At 36.0% G+C, this 21,012-nt stretch overlaps 2 protein-coding genes across 7 annotated transcripts in view; one reads left to right on the top strand and one right to left on the bottom strand.

Annotated features, from left to right (window-relative positions):
- Positions 1–14,480, top strand: part of LOC105196248 (long-chain-fatty-acid--CoA ligase 3) — a 34,252-nt gene extending 19,772 nt beyond the window's left edge. For 3 of the 6 annotated variants that reach the window (XM_026136918.2, XM_026136920.2, XM_026136919.2), the window contains exons 2-9: positions 3,117–3,226; positions 9,068–9,422; positions 9,625–9,993; positions 10,352–10,747; positions 11,125–11,437; positions 11,507–11,770; positions 11,883–12,158; positions 12,250–14,480. In XM_026136918.2, the coding sequence (XP_025992703.1) occupies positions 3,207–3,226; positions 9,068–9,422; positions 9,625–9,993; positions 10,352–10,747; positions 11,125–11,437; positions 11,507–11,770; positions 11,883–12,158; positions 12,250–12,404 (2,148 nt within the window). In that variant the 5' untranslated portion in view covers positions 3,117–3,206 and the 3' untranslated portion in view covers positions 12,405–14,480. The remainder of the gene's footprint in view (positions 1–3,116; positions 3,227–9,067; positions 9,423–9,624; positions 9,994–10,351; positions 10,748–11,124; positions 11,438–11,506; positions 11,771–11,882; positions 12,159–12,249) is intronic. The other 3 variants (XM_011162064.3, XM_011162062.3, XM_011162063.3) reach the window with 1 other exon arrangement.
- Positions 14,481–14,702: 222 nt separating this feature from the next.
- Positions 14,703–21,012, bottom strand: part of LOC105196244 — a 35,973-nt gene continuing 29,663 nt past the window's right edge. Inside the window, exon 4 of the mRNA XM_039448600.1 lies at positions 14,703–20,856. Within this exon, the coding sequence (XP_039304534.1) occupies positions 20,711–20,856 (146 nt within the window). The 3' untranslated portion in view covers positions 14,703–20,710. The remainder of the gene's footprint in view (positions 20,857–21,012) is intronic.

Genomic DNA, 21,012 nt, shown 5'->3' with positions numbered 1-21,012 from the left:
TTACTCATCGCTCACTAAACAGGCAAAACCGCGTGACGGATGTAAATCAGATTAAAACCTATTGAGTGATGGCTAGATCACTTTTTATGGCGCGAAGATTGACCGCGCGTTTCTTACAAATCAAGTTTATTACGTGCAACTTGTGCATCCACGGTAATTGATTCTGTCCCTCGGAAAATTTTCCAAACTGAGAAGTCGCCGTCTTTCTACACAGTAAAAAATAAAATGTCCCAGAAAGTCCACTCTAAATTTTAAGTTAAAATAACTCAAAAGTTAAGTTAAAATAACTCTTATTTTAAGTTATTTTAACTTAACTTTTGAGTTATTTTAACTTAAAATTTAGAGTGGACTTTCTGGGACACGTAAAAATGTTAAAATTACATTTTATTTTTTACTGTGTACATACCCGCAGTTTGTGATTAACGTAACGAAATAGAACTTATTGGTCGTTACGTTAATCATGAACTGTATGTAGAAAGATGGCGACTTCTCAGTTTGGAAAATTTACCGAGGGACAGAATCAATTACCGTGGGCGTACTCTTAACTTACGCCCAGTTCAGCCTTTCCGTTTGCATTATTCATTAATATTTCACTAGTGCTTTTCCTTCAATTTTTTTTTATATTGTTGCGTGCAATTTAGTTGTTGCATATGCAGCAGTTGGACTTGTACGCGCGTAATGCATCTATTTGACTATAAAAAACTTCCGATTTATTATTGCGCACTGTTATATGTACACTGAAAGAATAATTTTGTTGAAAATATACATACAGAAAAAAAAATTAATATCAAATCAACAATCATTGTTTCATATATAAGCAAGAATATAAATCTTCTTCGAAAAATTTATAATCTTAAACAGACACGATTTGCTTACATGAAGAGAAAAATTTTCTTGATGTAAGCAAATTACGTCTGTTTAAGATTATAAATTCTTCCAAGATTTGATATTCTTGTTTATATATGAAACCAAGATTGTTGATTTGATACTAAATTTTGTTTTGTGCAGATATGAAAATAATTATGCTGGATTATTAAAATAATTACGTTGCACTGAGAAAAGGATTTGGAAAACTATTACCAAATTTTGTTACTTTACTTTTTTCAGTGCAATGTAATTATTTTAACACGGTGTTTAGCGATCCTTGAATGTACTGAAATTGTCCTGAAATTTAATGTATTCTAGAAAATCCTGGAAAATCCTTAGAATTTTAGATCTGACCTAGAGTTTTTTTTTTATTAAAAAAAAATTGAATCTATTATCTATTTTGTTCCCAATGCGCATGTCCGGTATAAAGAAGCAATTGCAAGAAAATAAAAACCAAGCGAAAGAATTGCGTGATATTGAAGAATCAAAGAAACGCAATAAACTTGTGAAAGAATTTAAAGAATAAGAAAAAAGTAATGTTGGAAGGAGCTTTTTTAAAAGCAAGTACGGACATTGAAAATCAGATTAATAATTTAATGAAACGGCAGTAAATTTATAAGTTTTAATTAATAAATTTTAATTTCAAAAGTGCAATAAGGCAAATTATCAATAGAAAACTTAAATTTAAAGTCTTGAATTGTAAAATAGAATATGGCAAAGCAACTGTCATTTATATTGAATGTTTGTTTAATATTTTTATAACGCAATAAATAATATTGTTCTTTTGTTTGCATTTTGTAATTCATTCGTGATATATGTAGACTCCTTAACTTGAATATAAAACAATGTTAGCAATAAAAATTAATTAATTGACTTGGAGAAACAAGGATTTTTATCCTGAAATATCTTGGAAATATTCTTGAATTGGCTAGCCAGATATCGCTAGATACCATGTCCAATGATGCAGCAATTATTTTCATATCTGTATTTTCAACAAAATCGTTCTCTTGTTTTATCAGTGTATATGATTCTGCACTTAAGAAAATGAGTCATTTCTACACGGAAAGAATGATTTCGTTGAAGTATCTAAATATTTAGCTTAACACAGATCTGAAAATAATTTTATTGGACCATCAAAATAATTGTGATGAATGTTCAAGCATGACGAGCACAATGCTGGAAAAATTTCGACATTCTGCCAATTCCGACATTCTGCCGTTTGAGAGTCCAGCATAATTATTTTGATGGCTTAACAAAGTTATTTTTCAGATTTGTGATCAATTGAATTTTTAAACACAGTAGATACTTGGATCGTTCCTTCCGTAAAGAACAAATTTAACGATTGCGGAATATTACTATCTACGGAAGAATTGAAAACGTTCCATTTTTACGTTCAACTTTGCCGGTATAGATTAATTTTAATCTCAATTCAATTTATTCTTTATCTTTCAAATGCTTAGAACTAGAACGCAGGAAATGATTTAAACCGAGATTATAAAGATTATCTTCAGATCTGTATTCAATTTAATTTTTAAGTACTTTAGCAAAATTGTTTTTTTTTCCCTAAAGAATTTTTACGACTGCGGAATATTACTGTCGGCCGAAGAATTGAAAACGTGATGCTGCGTTGACAGTGAATATGCTTCTGCGAACCACCACGTGTACTTTATTTCCATTTTTACGTTTATCTATACCGGTCCAATGTAGATTAACTTTAATCTCGAGTTGATTTACTCTTTATCGTTTTCACATTCTTAGAGCTAGACACAAGCAAATATTTAAACCGAGATTATGAAGTTAATCTATATTGGAAGAAACGAGTATTGCTCCGATTTACTGGAGTTTATGGTCCAGCAAAGTGTCTTTTCGTCACCAATTGTCTATACTTTATCAACATTTAAAACATTTGAAGATAAGATAGACAATAGATATATCTCGCACGTGCGATCGCGCTTATGTTAAATCTCATCCAAGAATAAATGAAAATTCCTTATTTGCCTGTTCTTAACCATCAATGAGCGCGTCGATAAGTCCACGTTAGTGGTACGAAGGTCGGGAGAGAAACGATCGAAAAGCCCTCTCGACGTATCTGCCAAGACGAGCCGATATCGAAAGGCTCCCAGCACCGTCGTTGTCGTCGTCGTCGTGTCGAGGGCCATTTCGGCGACGAGAAGCGTACTCGAATGCACCGCATGCACCCCAGAGATACCACTAACTCTTGTCGACTTTGGGAATGGTTTTTCTTGCAGTGTCGATTAATCCGCATCGCGCACAGAGGCACCCCGCCGGGTGAAGTGTCGATCTTGGAAGTAAGAGCGACCGGATAAAGAACCGCCACCATGATCGTGGACGATAAACAGTGAGTCGTAGCGTAGACGCACGGGAATACGCCGCTGCGTAGCTCGTAGATGTATGAGCCTTGCACCGCTATGCATCGCGCGTCATACGGCTGCATATGTACGCCCGCATGAGCTCTCTCTCTCTCTCTCTCTCTCTCTCTCTCTCTCTCTTTCTTTCTTTCTTTCTTTCTCTCTGTCGCATTTTCTACTCTCGGCGCTCCCGGATGCGAAACGGCCCATGACGGCCACGTTAAATTAAACGTGCCTGTGGGTCTCGCTCGTAGAACTTCTCGAAACGCATCCGATGAACCCTCCTCGGACTCTTTGATTTATTTAAGCCTCGTCGCATTGCAGCACGTTTCTTTGCGATCTCCTTCTATGTTACAATTTAAATCGCATTTTATATTTTATTGCCATGCTTTCCTCTATATATCTGCATTCTTCTCGTTCTGATTTTTTCGCCCCATTTAATTTAATCTTCTTATATCGCCGTAGAAATTCCATGACGTGTATTGCAACTTCCCGGGAAAAGTTTTTTGTATATAATTATACGTCAAATATGCCCCTATGTATATACGTATAAATATATATAATTGTGTATTTATATAGTTATATTAGGTTGGCGAAAAAATTCTTTACGTCATTCTTTCTCTATGTAAATGAAAAACAAAACACAATGCGTACTTGAATCAACGGCTCTAGAAATTTAAATAACAAGAGAATCAAATGTAATTTAATACAAAGACCAGTGAGTACAGCGCGGATATCGTGCGCGAGGCAAAATTAATTATTAATAAAGTTTATTTAATACAAGTCATTTAATACAAGTATAATTAAACGAACGTTCCGACTCGCTTTGGAGTCATCCTCAGTGCAAATAAAATTCCGGAAAAATTATTTAACTATCATTAGTTAAGAAAAGTTGATATTGGACCGATGATGATAATTTCAGATGATTTTTTTCGGAATTTTGTTATTTGAGTCTCTTGTTGTTTAAATGAAAGGCATTTTTTTTTCATACGAAGTAAAAACTTTCACTTACGTAGGAAGCAAAACGACATTATTTTTTGCCAACCTATAATATGTAATTATATGTTATATATTTATATATGGGCGTATTTGATACATGTGCAAAAATTTTTTTCCGGGATTAGCCGCTGATCAAACGGCTGTTGCTATTATTTAACTATTTCTATCGCTTTAATTTATTTATCTCTTATTCATCTTAGCATGACGATTTTGTTTCTCTATGTTATCGGCATGCGATACTGTGAATCATATGTTAAGTATTTTATGTAAAAATATGTGACTCGTGTGATTCAAATCTCTCGTTTAAATTAATGAATTCAGCATGGTATATAAGTTAAATTCAGAATTTCACGTTGCTGTATTATAGAACGTACAGTTGTAAGCATGTATCTTTTCCATTTTTTTCTTAGAGAAATATTAGATCAATTATTGTATAGAGATAGCAGCGAAGAATATGTGCAATCGATATTATTACAAGGTCGATTGCAATTCCCTTTGGAAAAGTATTGTATAAATTTTTTACAATAGGATTTTTCCACAGCAACTTCGCAGTTCAACGCGACGTGAAATGCCGTTGAAATGTTTGCGTTACATTCCAATCATTTTCTGCGTAGCTCTTATCTATGGTTATCCTTTTTTTTGTGAATTTTGTGTATTCTGTGTAATTTTATCTACTTTAACATTTTATCTGATTAAATGCATTAATGTGTAATGTATTTAATATACGTCAGATATGTGAAAACGTGTTAATCGTTAAATTTTCAAGTGAGCACATTAGTCACATTACGAGATACAGATTTAACCTGCATCGATTTACGTTCAAGGAAACAGTCAAGATAGTAGGATATTTATTTTTAATGGACTCCGCCACTCCCATTTTATATCAATTTTTAATGAACCTAGCACGATCTCACACGTGTTTGAGCTAGATAAAGTAACGTATCATTACTTTATCATTATGGCTGCATGAATTATGGAAAATTTTTTTGTCGGAATTCCGATAGACTGGAATAAAGCTGAAATTCATTGCCTTGTAATCGTCGTAGATGAGAAAAGAGAATGAACATTTCGTAACACTGACATCGATTTCTCATCAGAACAAAGGGCGACTGTAATATTGTATAAGTTTACTTAATTCTCTTATCCCTACGTTATTACGTTGCCATATTATCTTTACGATACTTCTTCTGCAAAGCTCACTGCTTCAGTCTGTTTTAATCAAACATTTTTGTCTTGAAATGTACTTGACAAATAAAATTTAAAGGATATGTCGTCGAGTATTAGACGCATTGCAAAGGGAATAACAAATTACAGCGTAATCCGAACTCATGTCGCGACTCCTGCTCGTTTCGCTGGACCTTGTTCGTCTCTCGCGAGGGAAAAAAAGTTTTTATTCGGGAGAGGAGGGGTTTGTGCGACAAATCGGCGGAGAAAGATAAACCACGAGAGCACCGACGACGGATGATGTACTCCGGCATTTGACCGTGAGACGCCTGTTACGGCATAGCAGATGCCCCTCTTCGTCCCCCTTTGACTTCCGCTATACGCACGGAGACCTTTTGGACACGTACTCGACCACAGATAAGACCCGAGAGACCGGTTGGCTCCATTCGTTCGCCGCGTGCAACATGAAACCGCCGACGTCCAAAGTCCGTAACGATATTGGAATCTCGATTGCGTATTGTCTGGGTGTCTTCTCTTATAATACTTTGATCTTAATCCTTTGATTGTCGTATAGGAAGCCTATCAGCGCCATTAAATGTTCTTTATCGTAAAATCATAAATTCTATGATATAATTGTATATATGTGGTGTCAATTTAATGAGATTTCTTTTCAACATTTCCAACTTAAAATGTATGAGACATGAGATACGATAAATGAAGATTCAGTTGATAAAAAAAATAAGGTTACATCTGTTTACAACTCAACTTCGATCTTGTCATACTATAATGTTGTATCATGAGATTTTCAAGTAGTTACTATTTCCTAAAATCTGTATCTTTGATTAAAGTTGTATTGGTCGTACAGTCCTTGCAAAGTAAATAAAATTTGTCTAATATTAACATTTTAAATAAACTGTATTCATATGAAAGTTGTGTGAATAATTATATTTTTTATAGTTTATTTATTACATTTGTTATTAAAAATTAAATTACTTTTTACCACATTAAGAAAAAAAAAATGCAATATAAAACAATTTATAATTTTTCCATAATTTTCTTAATGTTTTGAGAAATGTCCTGTACATCCTTAAAGGAATCTCTAGTCGTTTCTACATATCGATCGTATGAGCGTTCCATAAAATTTTCAAAAAGCAGTTCAAAGACTGGCGTCGTACGTCGATATCTTTGTCCCATTTCTCTATTTTCCTTCTACTTATAGACTCATGAATTATGTAATTATGAAGGTGCTATTCCTTCTTATACGACTCTTAATGTAGATTCAATTTCTATCGTCTTACGTTGAATGTTATCGTACATTACACATTTAATTTTTTAATGCTCTCACGATGAAAACAGGCACATTATTATTATCAGGTATAAGTATTATTAATTGCTTTTGAATCATGTAATAATAATTTTTTATTCCTTTTGCGTCTGACGTTTACTCGAAGGCACATTGTAGCGTGTGAACGTTGAACGTCGTAACGTTTTGCAGTAGCATTATATTTGTACACATATTAACAATAACAACAACGACGTTACAAAAGTACAAGGTTGCTTGGAACGCTGCAATTAGTGTTCAGACGACCGTGTCGCAATACCAGGAATATCGGAACAGAAGATTTATGTGATGAAACGTCCGCCATACATTGTGACAACGAGAAACAGATTGTAATATAATTTTTTTTAATCCTTTTCATAAAAAAAAATCATTTTATTCAAACGTCCTTTACCTAGGTTTAATTTATTGGCAAAAGAAAGAGAACTGTAAAGTTTGTTGCTTTCGGTATGTATACTTTTGTAAACTGTGTAATATCAATCAAAGCTTGCGTCAGATCTACTTGCCATTTTAAGTTGAATTGCAGAAATTGACCGTGACATAACTCGTATTTGCTCCTGGTATGCAATATCAAATGCACGCGGCATTATACGGCGCGACACCGTCTGACCGGTGCATATACACGATCGATGGTCAGCAAAATCAAAAGAAACTTGATTAATAACCGTATTGCAGCGTGAAGTAACTATTGACCTAGCTGTACAACGACGTAGGGAGTGAGAGGCGGCATAAGTGCGTCGTATAAAGTTCAGGGATGATATATCGCGAATACGATATGACGCAATCAGTGGCAGAATAAAAAGAAATCGATATGCGAGTCCACTGGTCTAAATTGACTTTGTTCCGCTCGGGTGGATTGATATTTTATCGGGCTTGACCTCTCGAAACCTGTGACCGCGGGATGGACGTGAAATTAGCTTTCGGGATTTATTTCTTCCTCGCGGTTATAAACAGCTAGGCCTAGCAGTCTTGTTTTATAAAAGATAAAAAAGAATGATTACTCTTGCTTCCACATGGAAAGAACGATTTTGCTGAAACATTTAATAATTAGAGGTGGATGGATGAAAATAATTATAAAAGACGTTTAAGCACAATGAACAACGCTGCTAATTTTCGACATTCTAGCAACCAGCTTGAGTATAATTATTTTGATGGCTTATTAAAATTATTGTCAGTGACTGTATCCAGCTAAATTTTTAAATGCTTTAACGAAGCCATTCTTTCCAAGAATGCATCATAACAATTAGAAGGAAGAGAAAAATGTTTCCTGCAGCTTGCAAATTATCTCTTGCAACAGGCAAAATCTTTCTTAAATATTTAAGTATCGATTAGATTACCATTCAAACGTATCTCCTGTCTTATCGTAAAAAAAAAAATATTGTCAACGTGTGAAATATTTTCTCTTCATTGGCGCATTGAAAATCGATTGTGGATATACATGCATATGACACGCGCCATTAAAGGAGATATGTACGAACGACTTTTGTGGATTAAGCGGAAACATGATTAATTTTTTCATTAGCATCAGAGAAGCAACAGTAATGTTCACTTCGAGGTGACGCTGTAAGACAAGCTTTAATTAAATGATACGCTTTCCTAGCTCTCCGCTGAAGGAGTATACGATTACATTCTTATAATTGTTGATACATACCGCCGATACCGTACGATTGAACTTGTATCTTATTGCTTCAATAGCTTGTTATCGTATCACTTCAACTATTGACAGATATATGTCTTTAAGAGCGCTTCCTCTTTCTTTTCTACTCACGCAGCATGATAAGTGTTATGTTTAAGTGCGTTGCTAAAATAGATAAAAATCGCCAATTCAGTAGAAATTCATGAAGAAATTAATTCCAATGATTAATTGGCCGCTTATCGGTTGCTTATTCCGCATTTACTAGATAGTGTCCATTACTGACTTATGACTATATTTATAGAACATATATGTGACGCATGATTTCTATTGATGATAGCCTTTACTCTCGTTCACTGCTTCGAGTAGATAATTCGTATAGATAAATAAAAGAAGATACTGTGGTATCCGATAAGACAATGTTGCGAGAATATAAATAACTAATGTTCAAACTTTATATCTTTTCTGCAAGAGGTAGAGCACAACGGTAGAATTATATAACTGATGATGATCCTTTTTGTTTTCAAAAGGATGTGAAAATGAGAAAGATCTATTTATTAGTCTACGTATATTTATTTGCATTCGTTGTATAATTTGTTTTACTCCTAAATTTCACAAGTAGTTGAAGGTTATTTCTGATCAGTGGAGCGACATTTAAAATGCGAGTATTTGAGTGGTCATTTAAATGTTTAACAGGGAAATGGAAGGTTTCTGGATCTACGGCGCGATCCACGCGATCAAGGCTCTGTCGTACATGTACGACTTGCTGACCTTCCCCGTGTATCTCATACTTCAGCGACCATGGGAGAAGCGTAAGGCCTCCAGGAGGATCAAGGCCCGTCCGATCTCCAAAGATGAAAATCAGGTCACGTACAGAAGCGTCGATTCCCCGAAACCGATGCACGTTATGCTCGAGCGCGAAAAGGTCGATACTCTGGAAAAGGTGCTCCTTTGGGTTGCCAAGATGCACGGCGATAAAAGGTGTCTTGGTACTAGGCAAATCTTAGCGGAGGAGGATGAGCCTCAACCTAATGGCAGAATCTTCAAAAAGGTAACGTGGACGTTTAACAAATCTTTTAATGCTCTTAATACTCAAAGTTTTTATTTTATATACAAGAAATGAAAATGTTAGAGAAGAAATTGAAGGACAAAATCTTCTCAAGAGGAACCAACATGTCTATATATTTTTATTGTTGTACTTGGTGTCAAGGTTGAAGGGAAACTAATTTCGTGGAATTCAATTTATTTTTCAGTATAAAATGGGAGAGTACAAATGGAAGTCGTTTAGCGAAGTCGACAAGATGGCAGCTTCCTTCGGACGAGGTTTGGCAGAACTTGGTATGAAGCCACGTCAAAATATCGTTATCTTCGCCGAGACGAGAGCGGAATGGATGATAGCAGCACACGCGTGCTTCAAGCAAAATTTCACCGTGGTAACGATCTACGCGACTTTGGGAGACGAGGCTATCGCTCACGGTATCAACGAAACCGAAGTCGATACTGTTATTACCAGCCATGAACTTCTGCCGAAATTCAAGCGTCTGCTGGACATGGTGCCGGAGGTTAAGAAAATTATCTATTTGGAAGATCAACTCAAACCGACTAGCACCAAAGGTTATAAGGTACATTTGAAATATTAGTTTTAAATACGAATTGGCGTTTGACTTTGATGAGTTAAGTCGTAAGTATACAGAGACTTTATTCAGACTTTCTTTTTTTATGGTTACGTAAGTTTTAATAAAATAATCATTGTGTAACATTAATTAACATTTTGAATAACCGGTTATCAGATGCGACGCACATGAGTCTTTGATTTTATGTTCTTTTACAAGTTTTTGCCTAATAGTTATAATATTGACTGTGAGTGGCTGTTATTACATAATCGTTGATGGCAGGACTAGATTGTCATTTATGACCATTCGTATGCATATGCTCTTTTTTTTGCTTTTAGGTATTTTTTATTGCGTACGCTTGTTTCAGGATGGAGTGCAACTGCTACCCTTCTCTGACGTTGTCAAAATGGGCAACAAGTCGAGTGCGAGTGCTAATTCGCCGAAGAGCGATGACACCGCAATAATTATGTACACGTCTGGCTCGACCGGAGTGCCAAAAGGCGTCCTTCTCTCTCACAAAAATATCTTAAGTACTTTGAAAGCATTCTGCGATGCTGTCGAGATCTTTCCGGATGACGTTTTTCTCGGTTTCTTGCCATTGGCTCATGTTTTTGAGTTACTGGCCGAGAGCGTGTGTCTTTTGAACGGAGTACCCATCGGTTATAGTTCGCCGCTTACGCTTATCGATTCGAGTAGCAAGATTCAGAGGGGATCAAAGGGTGATGCGTCCGTTCTCCATCCAACTTGCTTGACCGCAGTACCGGTGAGTCATCTTTGTAAATCTTTCAATTTCTTCTTACTACTTAGACCTTTAACTTGAAAAGAAAATTGTTCAATTATTAAACTATTTGTAAATTATTTATATATCTCGAGTTATTTAATTCATAAATAAAATTGAGAAGAGTGAAAAAGTATAAGAGCCAAACAGGTTAGTAAATAGTAAATGGTTATGTGATTATCACAATATATTTGACTTTACATTATGTAAAATCTGAACGTTTCGGCTTTTTAAATATTTGTAAATAAAAAATAGAAAAATATTTTAGTATACACATGTTTTCTTTTTTTTCTATCAAATTTTGTATTTTTTTTAATATAACTTTTATAGGTAATGCTAATAGGAATATAAAATTGTTTCAGCTTATTCTCGATCGCATTTCTAAAGGAATAAACGAGAAAGTAAAGAAATCTGGCCCGTTCAGACAAGCCATCTTCAATTTTGCGTATGAATACAAATTAAAGTGGACGAAGCGAGGCTATGAAACACCTTTATTCGACAAATACATTTTTGGCGCCGCGAAGCAAGTGCTCGGTGGTCACGTTAGGCTTGTTCTCTCCGGAGGCGCTCCACTCAGTCCAGATACTCATAATCAAGTGAAACTCTGCTTATGCGTCACTGTGACTCAAGGATATGGCCTCACGGAAACGTCTTCTTGCGCAACCGTTATGGATCGTATGTATTTAAGAACCGTAACGTAATCATTAGATGTTCATATTGTCACGTCATATATTTCTTTTTTAGAGTACGATAGAACCACTGGAAGAGTCGGGGCACCTACTACGGTTTGCGATATCAGATTGGAGAACTGGGAAGAAGCTGGTTATCGAGTCCAAGACCACCCGCATCCCAGAGGAGAGATCGTGATCGGTGGCGACATAGTTTCCGCGGGTTACTATAAACTATCGGATAAAACGAAAGAAGATTTCTTCCAAGAGGATGGCAGACAGTGGTTCCGAACAGGCGATATCGGCGAGTTTCATGCAGATGGCTCTATTAAAATTATTGGTATGTCATTAAAAAATACCGCACAAAAGCATTTTTTTTTTATTTCTTTAAAAAATATCTAGTCAGTTATTATTTTTGATATTTTTCTGACGATGTGAATGTTTATTTACAGATCGAAAGAAAGACTTGGTTAAACTGCAACTTGGCGAGTACGTTTCCTTGGGTAAGGTCGAGGCTGAGTTAAAGACTTGCCCTGTCGTAGAAAATATTTGCGTGTACGGCGATGCGAATAAGGCGTACACAGTGGCATTGGTCGTACCTAATCCGCATTATTTGGAAGAGATCGCTAGTAATTTAGGCTTAACTGGCAAGAGCCTTGAGGAACTCTGTAACAGTCCACAGATCGAGAAAGCGGTACTTCAAGAACTTGTCGAGCAAGCGAAGAAATGTACGTTTTTATATATTTTTTATTTTTATTTTTATTTTTGTCAATAGATTTTATTATCTCTCTTATTTAACCACTTCTCTGTCAATTGTAGGTAAGCTCCAAAGGTTCGAAATACCCGGTGCTGTGAAATTGTGTGCAGAGCAATGGTCACCCGACATGGGTCTAGTTACTGCGGCGTTTAAGCTCAAAAGAAAAGCGGTTCAGGAACGTTATCAACATGAAATTAATAGGATGTACGCCTCGTGATGTTCCGCCATAGGATGCACTAAGTGTTGCGTGTGATGGGGATCTAAACCTAAGAAATTATCTTGTCCAACAGACGGTACCTCGATAATTCATAGACACATGTAAACTTTGTCATAAGCTCACATTTCACGCTGGTCACGGGAGACGTGCCAATCGCGTGTGCAATTGTAATGATAATCAAAAGATTGCGTTTTTGAGTGTGATTTTCACGGTATTATCAACGAAGTTAATCACAATCTTTGACCTGCTGATTTTAATCAAATTAAATCATCTTGTTAAATCAGATTGTGATTAATTCACTTGATTAAATCGAGTCATTTGACTTAATTATTTGAGGAAATCATTCGAAGAAAGCCGAGATCTTTTGATTAAAAAATGAAAGTATCGCTTTTTAAAGGCATTTCTTCATTAGGTCTTCCGAGCGCGACAAATTGTGCGCATTTTTACATCGATCTCGATTGTCTGATATACATCTGTTGTACACAAGTCGACTATTCGGTTTCGTGAATCAACGGAATTTTCTGTATATTACTTTACGTATTAACTTTACATTATCGAATGCAAATTGACATTGTAAAGTTATATCGCAATGTGATATTGGAAAAAAAAATGGTACAAGACGATTTTCTTGGAGAAAATTGTTGTCGTCCTACTCCGTTTTTTGTTATTAGTCAATCGATTTGTCGCGTCTTTATTTGAGTAGTGCACCTATCTAATTGTCGGTGTTAATGGGCCAGTCACGACATCTTTGCGAACGAGCTGATTTCGGTAAAATTTATGACTCGTATGGTGTACTTATTTTAAGTGTTGTTCAAAATTATCGAGTTCGGTCTTCAGACAGGACGGGATGTTTGAAATAGATCTTCTCAGAGAGCTTTTCGTTTTTTTACGAGTAATATATAATTGTATATATAAAGAAGAAACGAAAATCGAGGCTGTTTGTGTTCGGCACGCAATTAGATCAATTTCAAGGCAGGTTTAGTAATAAATTTAATAATATATTGTGTAAATTAAAATTTCTCTCTCATCAATACCACTTAATATTATACTCTTATACCGTCTGTCTAGCAATTCGTCAATATATTCTGCCTACTTTTTGAAATGTTAATTCAAACACCACAATATTTCTCCCAGCAACAGAGAGAAAGAGAGAGAGAGTATTTTTGTGTATATGTGTATGTGTGCGAATGTATGCGCGATGGGTGTTTGATTTTTATTGTTGTATGCTTGTATGCACATATATGTCTATAAGGAAAAGATTAGGAAGTAAAAACATATGTGAGCTTATAAAGAAATCATGTTTTGCAAATATAACTGTTCTTTATCGTTAATTTTTCACACGCGTATCTCTGGCGGTTCGAGTACGACTGAATTTATGTATATAAATTAAAATCAGAACGCTTTAAAATATTTTTAAATATTTTGAGATATAGACATATCTTACTGCCTAATTTGCCTAAATAAGTGAAACTTTGCTACATTGAAAAGTCAATTTTCAAAATTTGCTATAGTTTATTACCTTTTTATACTCATGTTATATTTCTCAAATAATAAATTAGACGAGATGTTACATCGATTTTATTTTTTTTCTTATTGCATGGATATTTCAACATATAGATACGAGCCGGCAGAGAAGACAGCGCAGTGGTCCGGGGAAAATTTGTATATATCAGAGTTTGCCGCTTAAAGTGCGCGGCGTACAGCAATTACGTTACACGTGCGTTTACACATACAGACACAAAAAGCTTAATGTTTTTCTTCTGTTTTATTTTACAAAAGCGAAGTAGCGGGAGCTAATATCAGTAGTAATGGAGCGAGAACACGAAACGACGAGCGCAAATGATCAGAGGCAGCTCACTTTTTTTTCTTTATTTGCCACGAGAGTTCCTGCGATAGCTACATGTATGAGAGTCGGTACTAATCTCTATTAATTGTTAAGCGCTGTACATTACTTAAGTAGGCATGGTCAATTGTTTGGTGTTATGGCATCAAAAGATACAATTATTATTATTAATATTATTATTAGCAATTATCATTATTTGAAAATAATTTGCAAAATAAATGTACAAAGATGTATATCACTGACTTGGACGTCATTGCAATACATCTCTTTCACCATTGCTTATTCCATTTTCCAGATATGAGCCTTTTAAATTCCTAATAACTGACGAAAGAGAATGAGCTTTTTGAGTAAAACGTTGTCTCCCTTATTCCCAACTGTCACGTATATCATTGCGAGTCTTCAATAATTCAGTTTGCGGTTTCGAAATACGGGGTAAAAAATGCGACGCATGAAGCTTGAATATGATACAACAGTTTATTCATTACAAATGAAGAAGTACATCGATCTATGAATTTGGTCATTTGCAGTAGACGTAATGCTGAATGCCATCCTCTTTCTACTTTCAGTAGATGTACAAACTATAAAGTACACATACGATCGGTGTGCATAATGCCTCGCGTTTTGAATACACACTATATTAAAATTTGTAAAATATACATACACATTTACATATACATACATGCCCCTATATGCTAAGCGCCGGCCATTAATGCGAGAGACAAGTTCTCTCGACAATTATTATAAAGTACAAACATACATGTATGTCTAAAGTCCACAAGACGGTGGATCGCACGCGCGAGGAACATTCATCTTCATTATGTGCGAGGTCACCGGTCGTCAAGACAGTTCGTTTGAGTTAATGATTTCGCCAATTGCAATTGGGCCTTCCTCATTCTGCGCGATTGATTAAACGCGAAACGGAGACTACTTGTCATTCACGGCGCGGCTCTGGCTTTACACAACGGCTGTGGATGCATTTCCATTTGTCAAAGTAAATATACAAACATATGTGCGCTTGCTCCAAAATAAATAACGAATTGTCAGCTTTTAGCTCGATTTAGATTGCAATGCAATCATGGCGCAATTTTGCAAGGATAATTGGCAGTTTGAGATAACAGAATTTATATGTTGGTTATATCGAGATGATATTTATGTATCAGTCGCAACCGAGATGAGGAAAAAAATAGATGTTATTAATAAAATTTTTTTTTATACTTGAAGGCTAAGCGGATAATCGTGCGTTGGCCGACGTGTATTTTTACAGACGCGTAAATTATTACTCGTTTAGAGGAAAAATTATTATATTTTAATGATTTTTTTGGCAACCGGTCGCTTCGCACCCGCCAAATCCTTACGTGATAGCTGCACAACATTTCTTTTAGCCACGTCACAACAAATATTTAATTCTAACAAAAAACAGCCTCCCAACACTGTTGGCCACGAAATATTTAAAATTTTTTAAATTATGATACATTTATTTTATTCACACACTTTTACACGTATAGGACAAATTTGCGATAGATCTTTGGGAAAGATCGCTATTTGGATTTTCAACAGCTAATATCTCGCGAAACTCCTCGACAACCATTTCGCGGGGAACACGCTTTGGAGAGAAACCTGTTGTTCTAACGATAAATACTCTAAAGATCGATATCTTTTCAGATTGTGAGGCCCGAGTGTAATCTCAGAAGTATATTCTAGAGTTTGGTCAGGATTCTTAAGTTATACGGAATTAATCGTAGCCTCGGGACTACGTAGCTAAGTACCCCTTTTAATTACGTTGACGCACAGACGAAGTTTCGAAGTTATCTAATGAGAGTGCAATCTACGCGATAGAGAAAGTCACTTGGACGTATTGCGACACTCGCAAGAACACGCCTGAGATAAAGCTAAAAAGACGTGCCCGAAGATGCTTCCGACGCTCTCTCGTTTTATAACTATAAATATCTTTCTTACTATAGACTCGCGCACTTTGCGATCGTATTCAATTTATCGTGTAATCTTGAGGTCTCGTTGAGTAACGCGATTTGCACCACGGAAATATTTTGACGAGAATTACGTCTTTCAATATCAGAACTTCGTTTGAGTAACGTGAAGCTCTATCTACATTTAAAATTTCTTGCAGGACTAGTAAGCTTAAATCACGTTAAAATATAGCATTTTTAAATTTGCATTAATTTAATCTTTTTTTAATATAATTTTTTTTTTTAAGGGAGAGTTGCCATTTTTTATTATATTTCGCATTTAGTGTTGTTTTGGATGCAAATCAAAGTTCAAAATTGTAACTCGATGTTTCAGTCATCTATTATTACACGTTAAACCTTTCAGTAATAACAAATTAATTTGTTATACGCTTTTTTTCTGTAACATGCTGGAAGGTGCGACTTAGAAAACCGGTTGCGTACAGCGTATCTATGGTCTCTTAAATCGTATCGTCTTCGAAAATATCGAATTTACGAATCAAAGTATAACACTTGAAAATATAGGAAACCATTAACTAATATTTATTTTATTAATAATTTATCGAAGAAGAGATGAAATATTTAATAATTAACAAACAACAATAAAACTGACTTGAATTAATTTTTGTAATCGGCATATTTTTATTCGTAGCACTTACTAGTTTTACTATTATCAATCTTACGTTAGTATCATTTCTCTGTAGAAAAGTTTGTAGTAGTACGAATTAGTATAGTAGGAAACTTGATAGAGTTTATAAAAGTATCAATTTAATTTTCAAATAATTATAAATATGTATGCACAGTGAATGTAAAATATTCTGCGTCGAGTCTTCTTTTATGAAAATACAACAATTCGAAATAAAATTGCATAATAACATTATTAGAAGCTGCATAAGTTGACGAAAATTTACATGAGCTATTATCTGATTTTCCAAAATACTGATAGAATATGCACAAAATAAAATAAAACTTGTTAAATTTTTATCTATATATTACTTACATCTTACTTTTTATTTCTGTCACTACATATCGCTTACATGAAGTAAAAATATTGAAAAGGTACGCTTTAGGAGACCGACACGCATTTTGGCAGCTCTCCCCTAAATAACAAACATTTGTCTCAATCGAGACGAAAGAAAAAGTTGTATGGGGCGCAATTAAAACTTTTAATGATATGATTAAATTGTTCGGAGATTGCTCGCGTTACGCGAGCAGGTCGGATTGCACGTCGCCGTGGGAAACGTACGTACATAATACGTTCGACGGAAACGCATGGCGCCTGGGACTATCGTCAGCTGCAAGAGGCGGCCCAATAATACGAAGTGCAATCGAAGTATCGATTGAAGCGGGAAGGCGTGTCGGCGAGCGATCTCCGATAGAGTCAAGCGATATTTTCCCAAGCGCCGGAAAGGAAGCGGGGAAACAACGTGGGATTAAACTTTTACAAGCCGCGGCAACACGCGTCGCGGATATAAACGGATATTGAAGTTTTCGGTGGATGGCAGAGTTAATTGCGGTAAACGACGATGAAAGATTTATCCAGCTCCGGAATTATTCAGCTCACGATTTAATCGATCGCTTGCCAATAATATAGAGTCGCGCTTGTCGTATATGAAGACGACAAGCGCGATTAAGAGGGAAGCGTAAAGACCGCTTTAATAATCGTTAATAAGAGCTGATGCTCCCGGCTTCCAGTTTTGCGGACAACGATGAGGGATCTGCTCGCGTGATCCGTGAAATCGCTCGTCATAGCCGTAAATCACCGCACTTTCATTTAGAGTAGAATTTTCTGCTTGGGAACACTTTGATGAGATACTTCCATTTGTCCCGGGGTAAAGAGCGCCGGATGAGTAATGAAAACGATTCCGCGCGGTATCATTCGCATTCGTGATGAGAATACCCGGGCAATTATCTGAAAGGCGTCGGCGAGACGTGTGAAAAACGTCTTAATCTTTTAAATTATCCTCCTCCTTCGCGCTGCCCCCCAGGTGAACGATTCGCGTAAGGATTAAAGTCTCTGCGGGACTTGTTAACGTTTCCGGCATCAACGAATTCTTGAATCGGAAAATAATTGTTACGTGAAGTCTGGTATTTGTCAATTACGATGCACGCTTCGCAAATGCAGTACCATGTTCGCGAATTATTACGTATTATTTCTTAGTCCTTTGAAAAATATTTAATAGTTCACGTTCGCGATAAAGATGGACGAAAATTAAAGCGTGATCTAATTGGGGCGCGCGTAACGTGAAGCCAAGATAACGCTTTGATTATTAAAATTGAGAATTATGTAAGTTCCTTTGAGCTTTCTTCAGTTTTATTCCGTCTAGCTATTTGAGCCATTTGCGAGCGGCAATTATTTTAATTCGAATGTAAGAGACGAGAATTTTCATGGAACAAAGATACATTGCAAAGTCAATTTCCTTCTTCCCCTCGCATTTGAATTAAAAAAAAAAGAAAAGAGTTAAGATAAGAGTTTCTCTCTGAGAATAAAGGTCGTCATCATTAGTTTTACTTCATCTATATTTGTCAAGCAGTCGGGTCGCCCCCATCTAGTAGATAATTGCCATTTACTTTATCTGTGCAGTGCACTTTAACTACCTAGTTAAAGTGCACTGCACGGGCGTCCCGTTGCGTCGCCTTTTAGAAACGTTTTAACACCGGAAAGCTCTTTCGAGGACACGTACAGGCGCGAATGAGAATAATGGTCCATTGACTATACTCTCGCATATACTCTCGTACACACATGTCGCTCTACCGTCTAGATACAAAGCTCGGGTGCGTTCGGAAGAAATCACAATTTGTTGAACGTCGGAGAAAACTACTTGTAGTATTACCTCATAGTTGCCGTTGCGGGTGACAGTCGCCGATTTACCATAGATCCGTGCTGGTCTATCCGTTCTCATTTCAGATAGGAATCTTCATAGCCAGGATTGGAAAAATCGAAAGCAGCTCGTCTTTTTGAAAGTCATTTCAAAACTCGTCGTTATCATTATCGTTACATGAAAAGTAACGATTCGCTACTTTTTTTCCATTTTTGATGCCAAAACAAGATCAAATTAACATGAAACTTTTACTTTTCTAACGTTTCTTGTTGAAACACTAATGGAAACAATATTATTTTGTATCTTAAATTCGTAAGAATGACCGCAAAAAGAAAGATTTAAAAATATTTCAAATACAAACTTAACAATTTTGATTTATATTAAATTTACAAGTACAGCAAAATTTATATCTTTTTGCACCATCAGTGTCGTGTTAAAAAATTTCAACATAACGATTTCAAATTCAAAGCTGTCTTTAAAATGTACGCGACAATACGATTCGCTTATGACATCTTAAAACTGCATTTGTAACAACGGGCTGTATCAGCTGGAGACTGGAAATTAAGCGCACTGAGAAACTCGATTGAATTTTTTCAGTTTAAGTATTTATGTATTTAAGTTAAACACATGAATGCTTAAACTGAAATTCAAACATTTTATACATTTAAGTCAGACACTTAAATATTTTGAACTGAAAAAATTATGTTAAAAGACTTAGTCAAGTGAACACTTTTGTTTTCTCAGTGCATACACAACCCAACTAATCACAAATAAAACGTAAAAGATAACGATAAAAGTAATGTTAATTTTGTTACTGAAAAAATTCAACTACCTTACCGTCACAGTTAATAAAATAGAAAAATAACGTTCTTACTAAAAAAAAAATATATATATATGTATAACGCTAAGAGCAAGAAACGCGTTATTTTCCAATCCTGTAGCCTTTAAGCCTTTGAGGTAATATTAGTCTTCCCTTTCTTGAGAATCTTTGCTGCTTCTAGTGTGCGTAATGGTGCGAAAGTTACTCCCCTTCCTTCTCTCTCTTTCTGGAAAAATAGCCCTGCCAACGCGTGATACCGTTGCGAACACGTTCCGCATTTCGAACGCTAAATGCGAAGAGTCTATGTACCGATGATAAAACTTTACGCTCGCGAAGAAATTTGAAATCGATTTTCCCGTATAAACAAACCGTATTCCGCTGGTCTTTAAGTTCTAACAATGGAAGCGCGCGCGACGTTATTTTCTCTTTTTGCTTTTTTTCTATTTTTAATCGATCTATCCGTCCTCGAGTTTCAATTAGAGAATCCTCTTAACTCTCTTAATCCTCTCAATCTCTTTTTTTTGTTCGAATGACTCTTTTTTTTTTTTAAGGGGAAGATAAAATCACGGAGATTTTTGTCATAATCTCCGGATTTTCCTGATTGAGAAAATCGTTTTCATGATGCGACGCGACCGTCGCTATTTCACTAATGCAGAGAAAAGCACGAATTTTCCTTTCACGCTCATTCATATTTTGACGCGGCTACCAGGGCTTTTTCCATTGGAAAGGCGTGAAGGGGATGTTCAGACGGTGATGTAGTAAGCCCGCGGTTTACCCCTTGACGTGGTCGGACTGAAAAGGATTCCTGGTGTCGTCGGGCTAAATGACCAGGACGCCCACGAGGGCGGCGGAAACATGCGTCATGACGTGTAGTATCCCTCATGCCGCTTACGACACTTTTCACGGGCGATGTAGCAGAGCGCAATGGTGATCAGGATGGCTATGGTGATCCCCATGCCTATGCTGATCCAGATGATCTCTTCATTTATGCCGCTGTAGCCCTTTCCTGAAAACGGGAGGCTGGATTTATCTCGCCGCTCTTTATATGCCGTTTCTACGCATCTGTTACATTCAAATATCAAATGGCATTCCTTTTTTCGCGAGCGCGACAACTTTTGGATAGATCGTTTTGCGTGTATTACGCTGTATACCGCTTTGTGTA

The sequence above is a fragment of the Solenopsis invicta genome, chromosome 4 (genome assembly GCF_016802725.1).
Source record: "Solenopsis invicta isolate M01_SB chromosome 4, UNIL_Sinv_3.0, whole genome shotgun sequence".
In the NCBI taxonomy this organism is placed as follows: Eukaryota; Metazoa; Arthropoda; class Insecta; order Hymenoptera; family Formicidae; genus Solenopsis; species Solenopsis invicta.
Note: the sequence above shows the minus strand (reverse complement) of the source record. Positions and strands in the feature narration are given on the sequence as shown.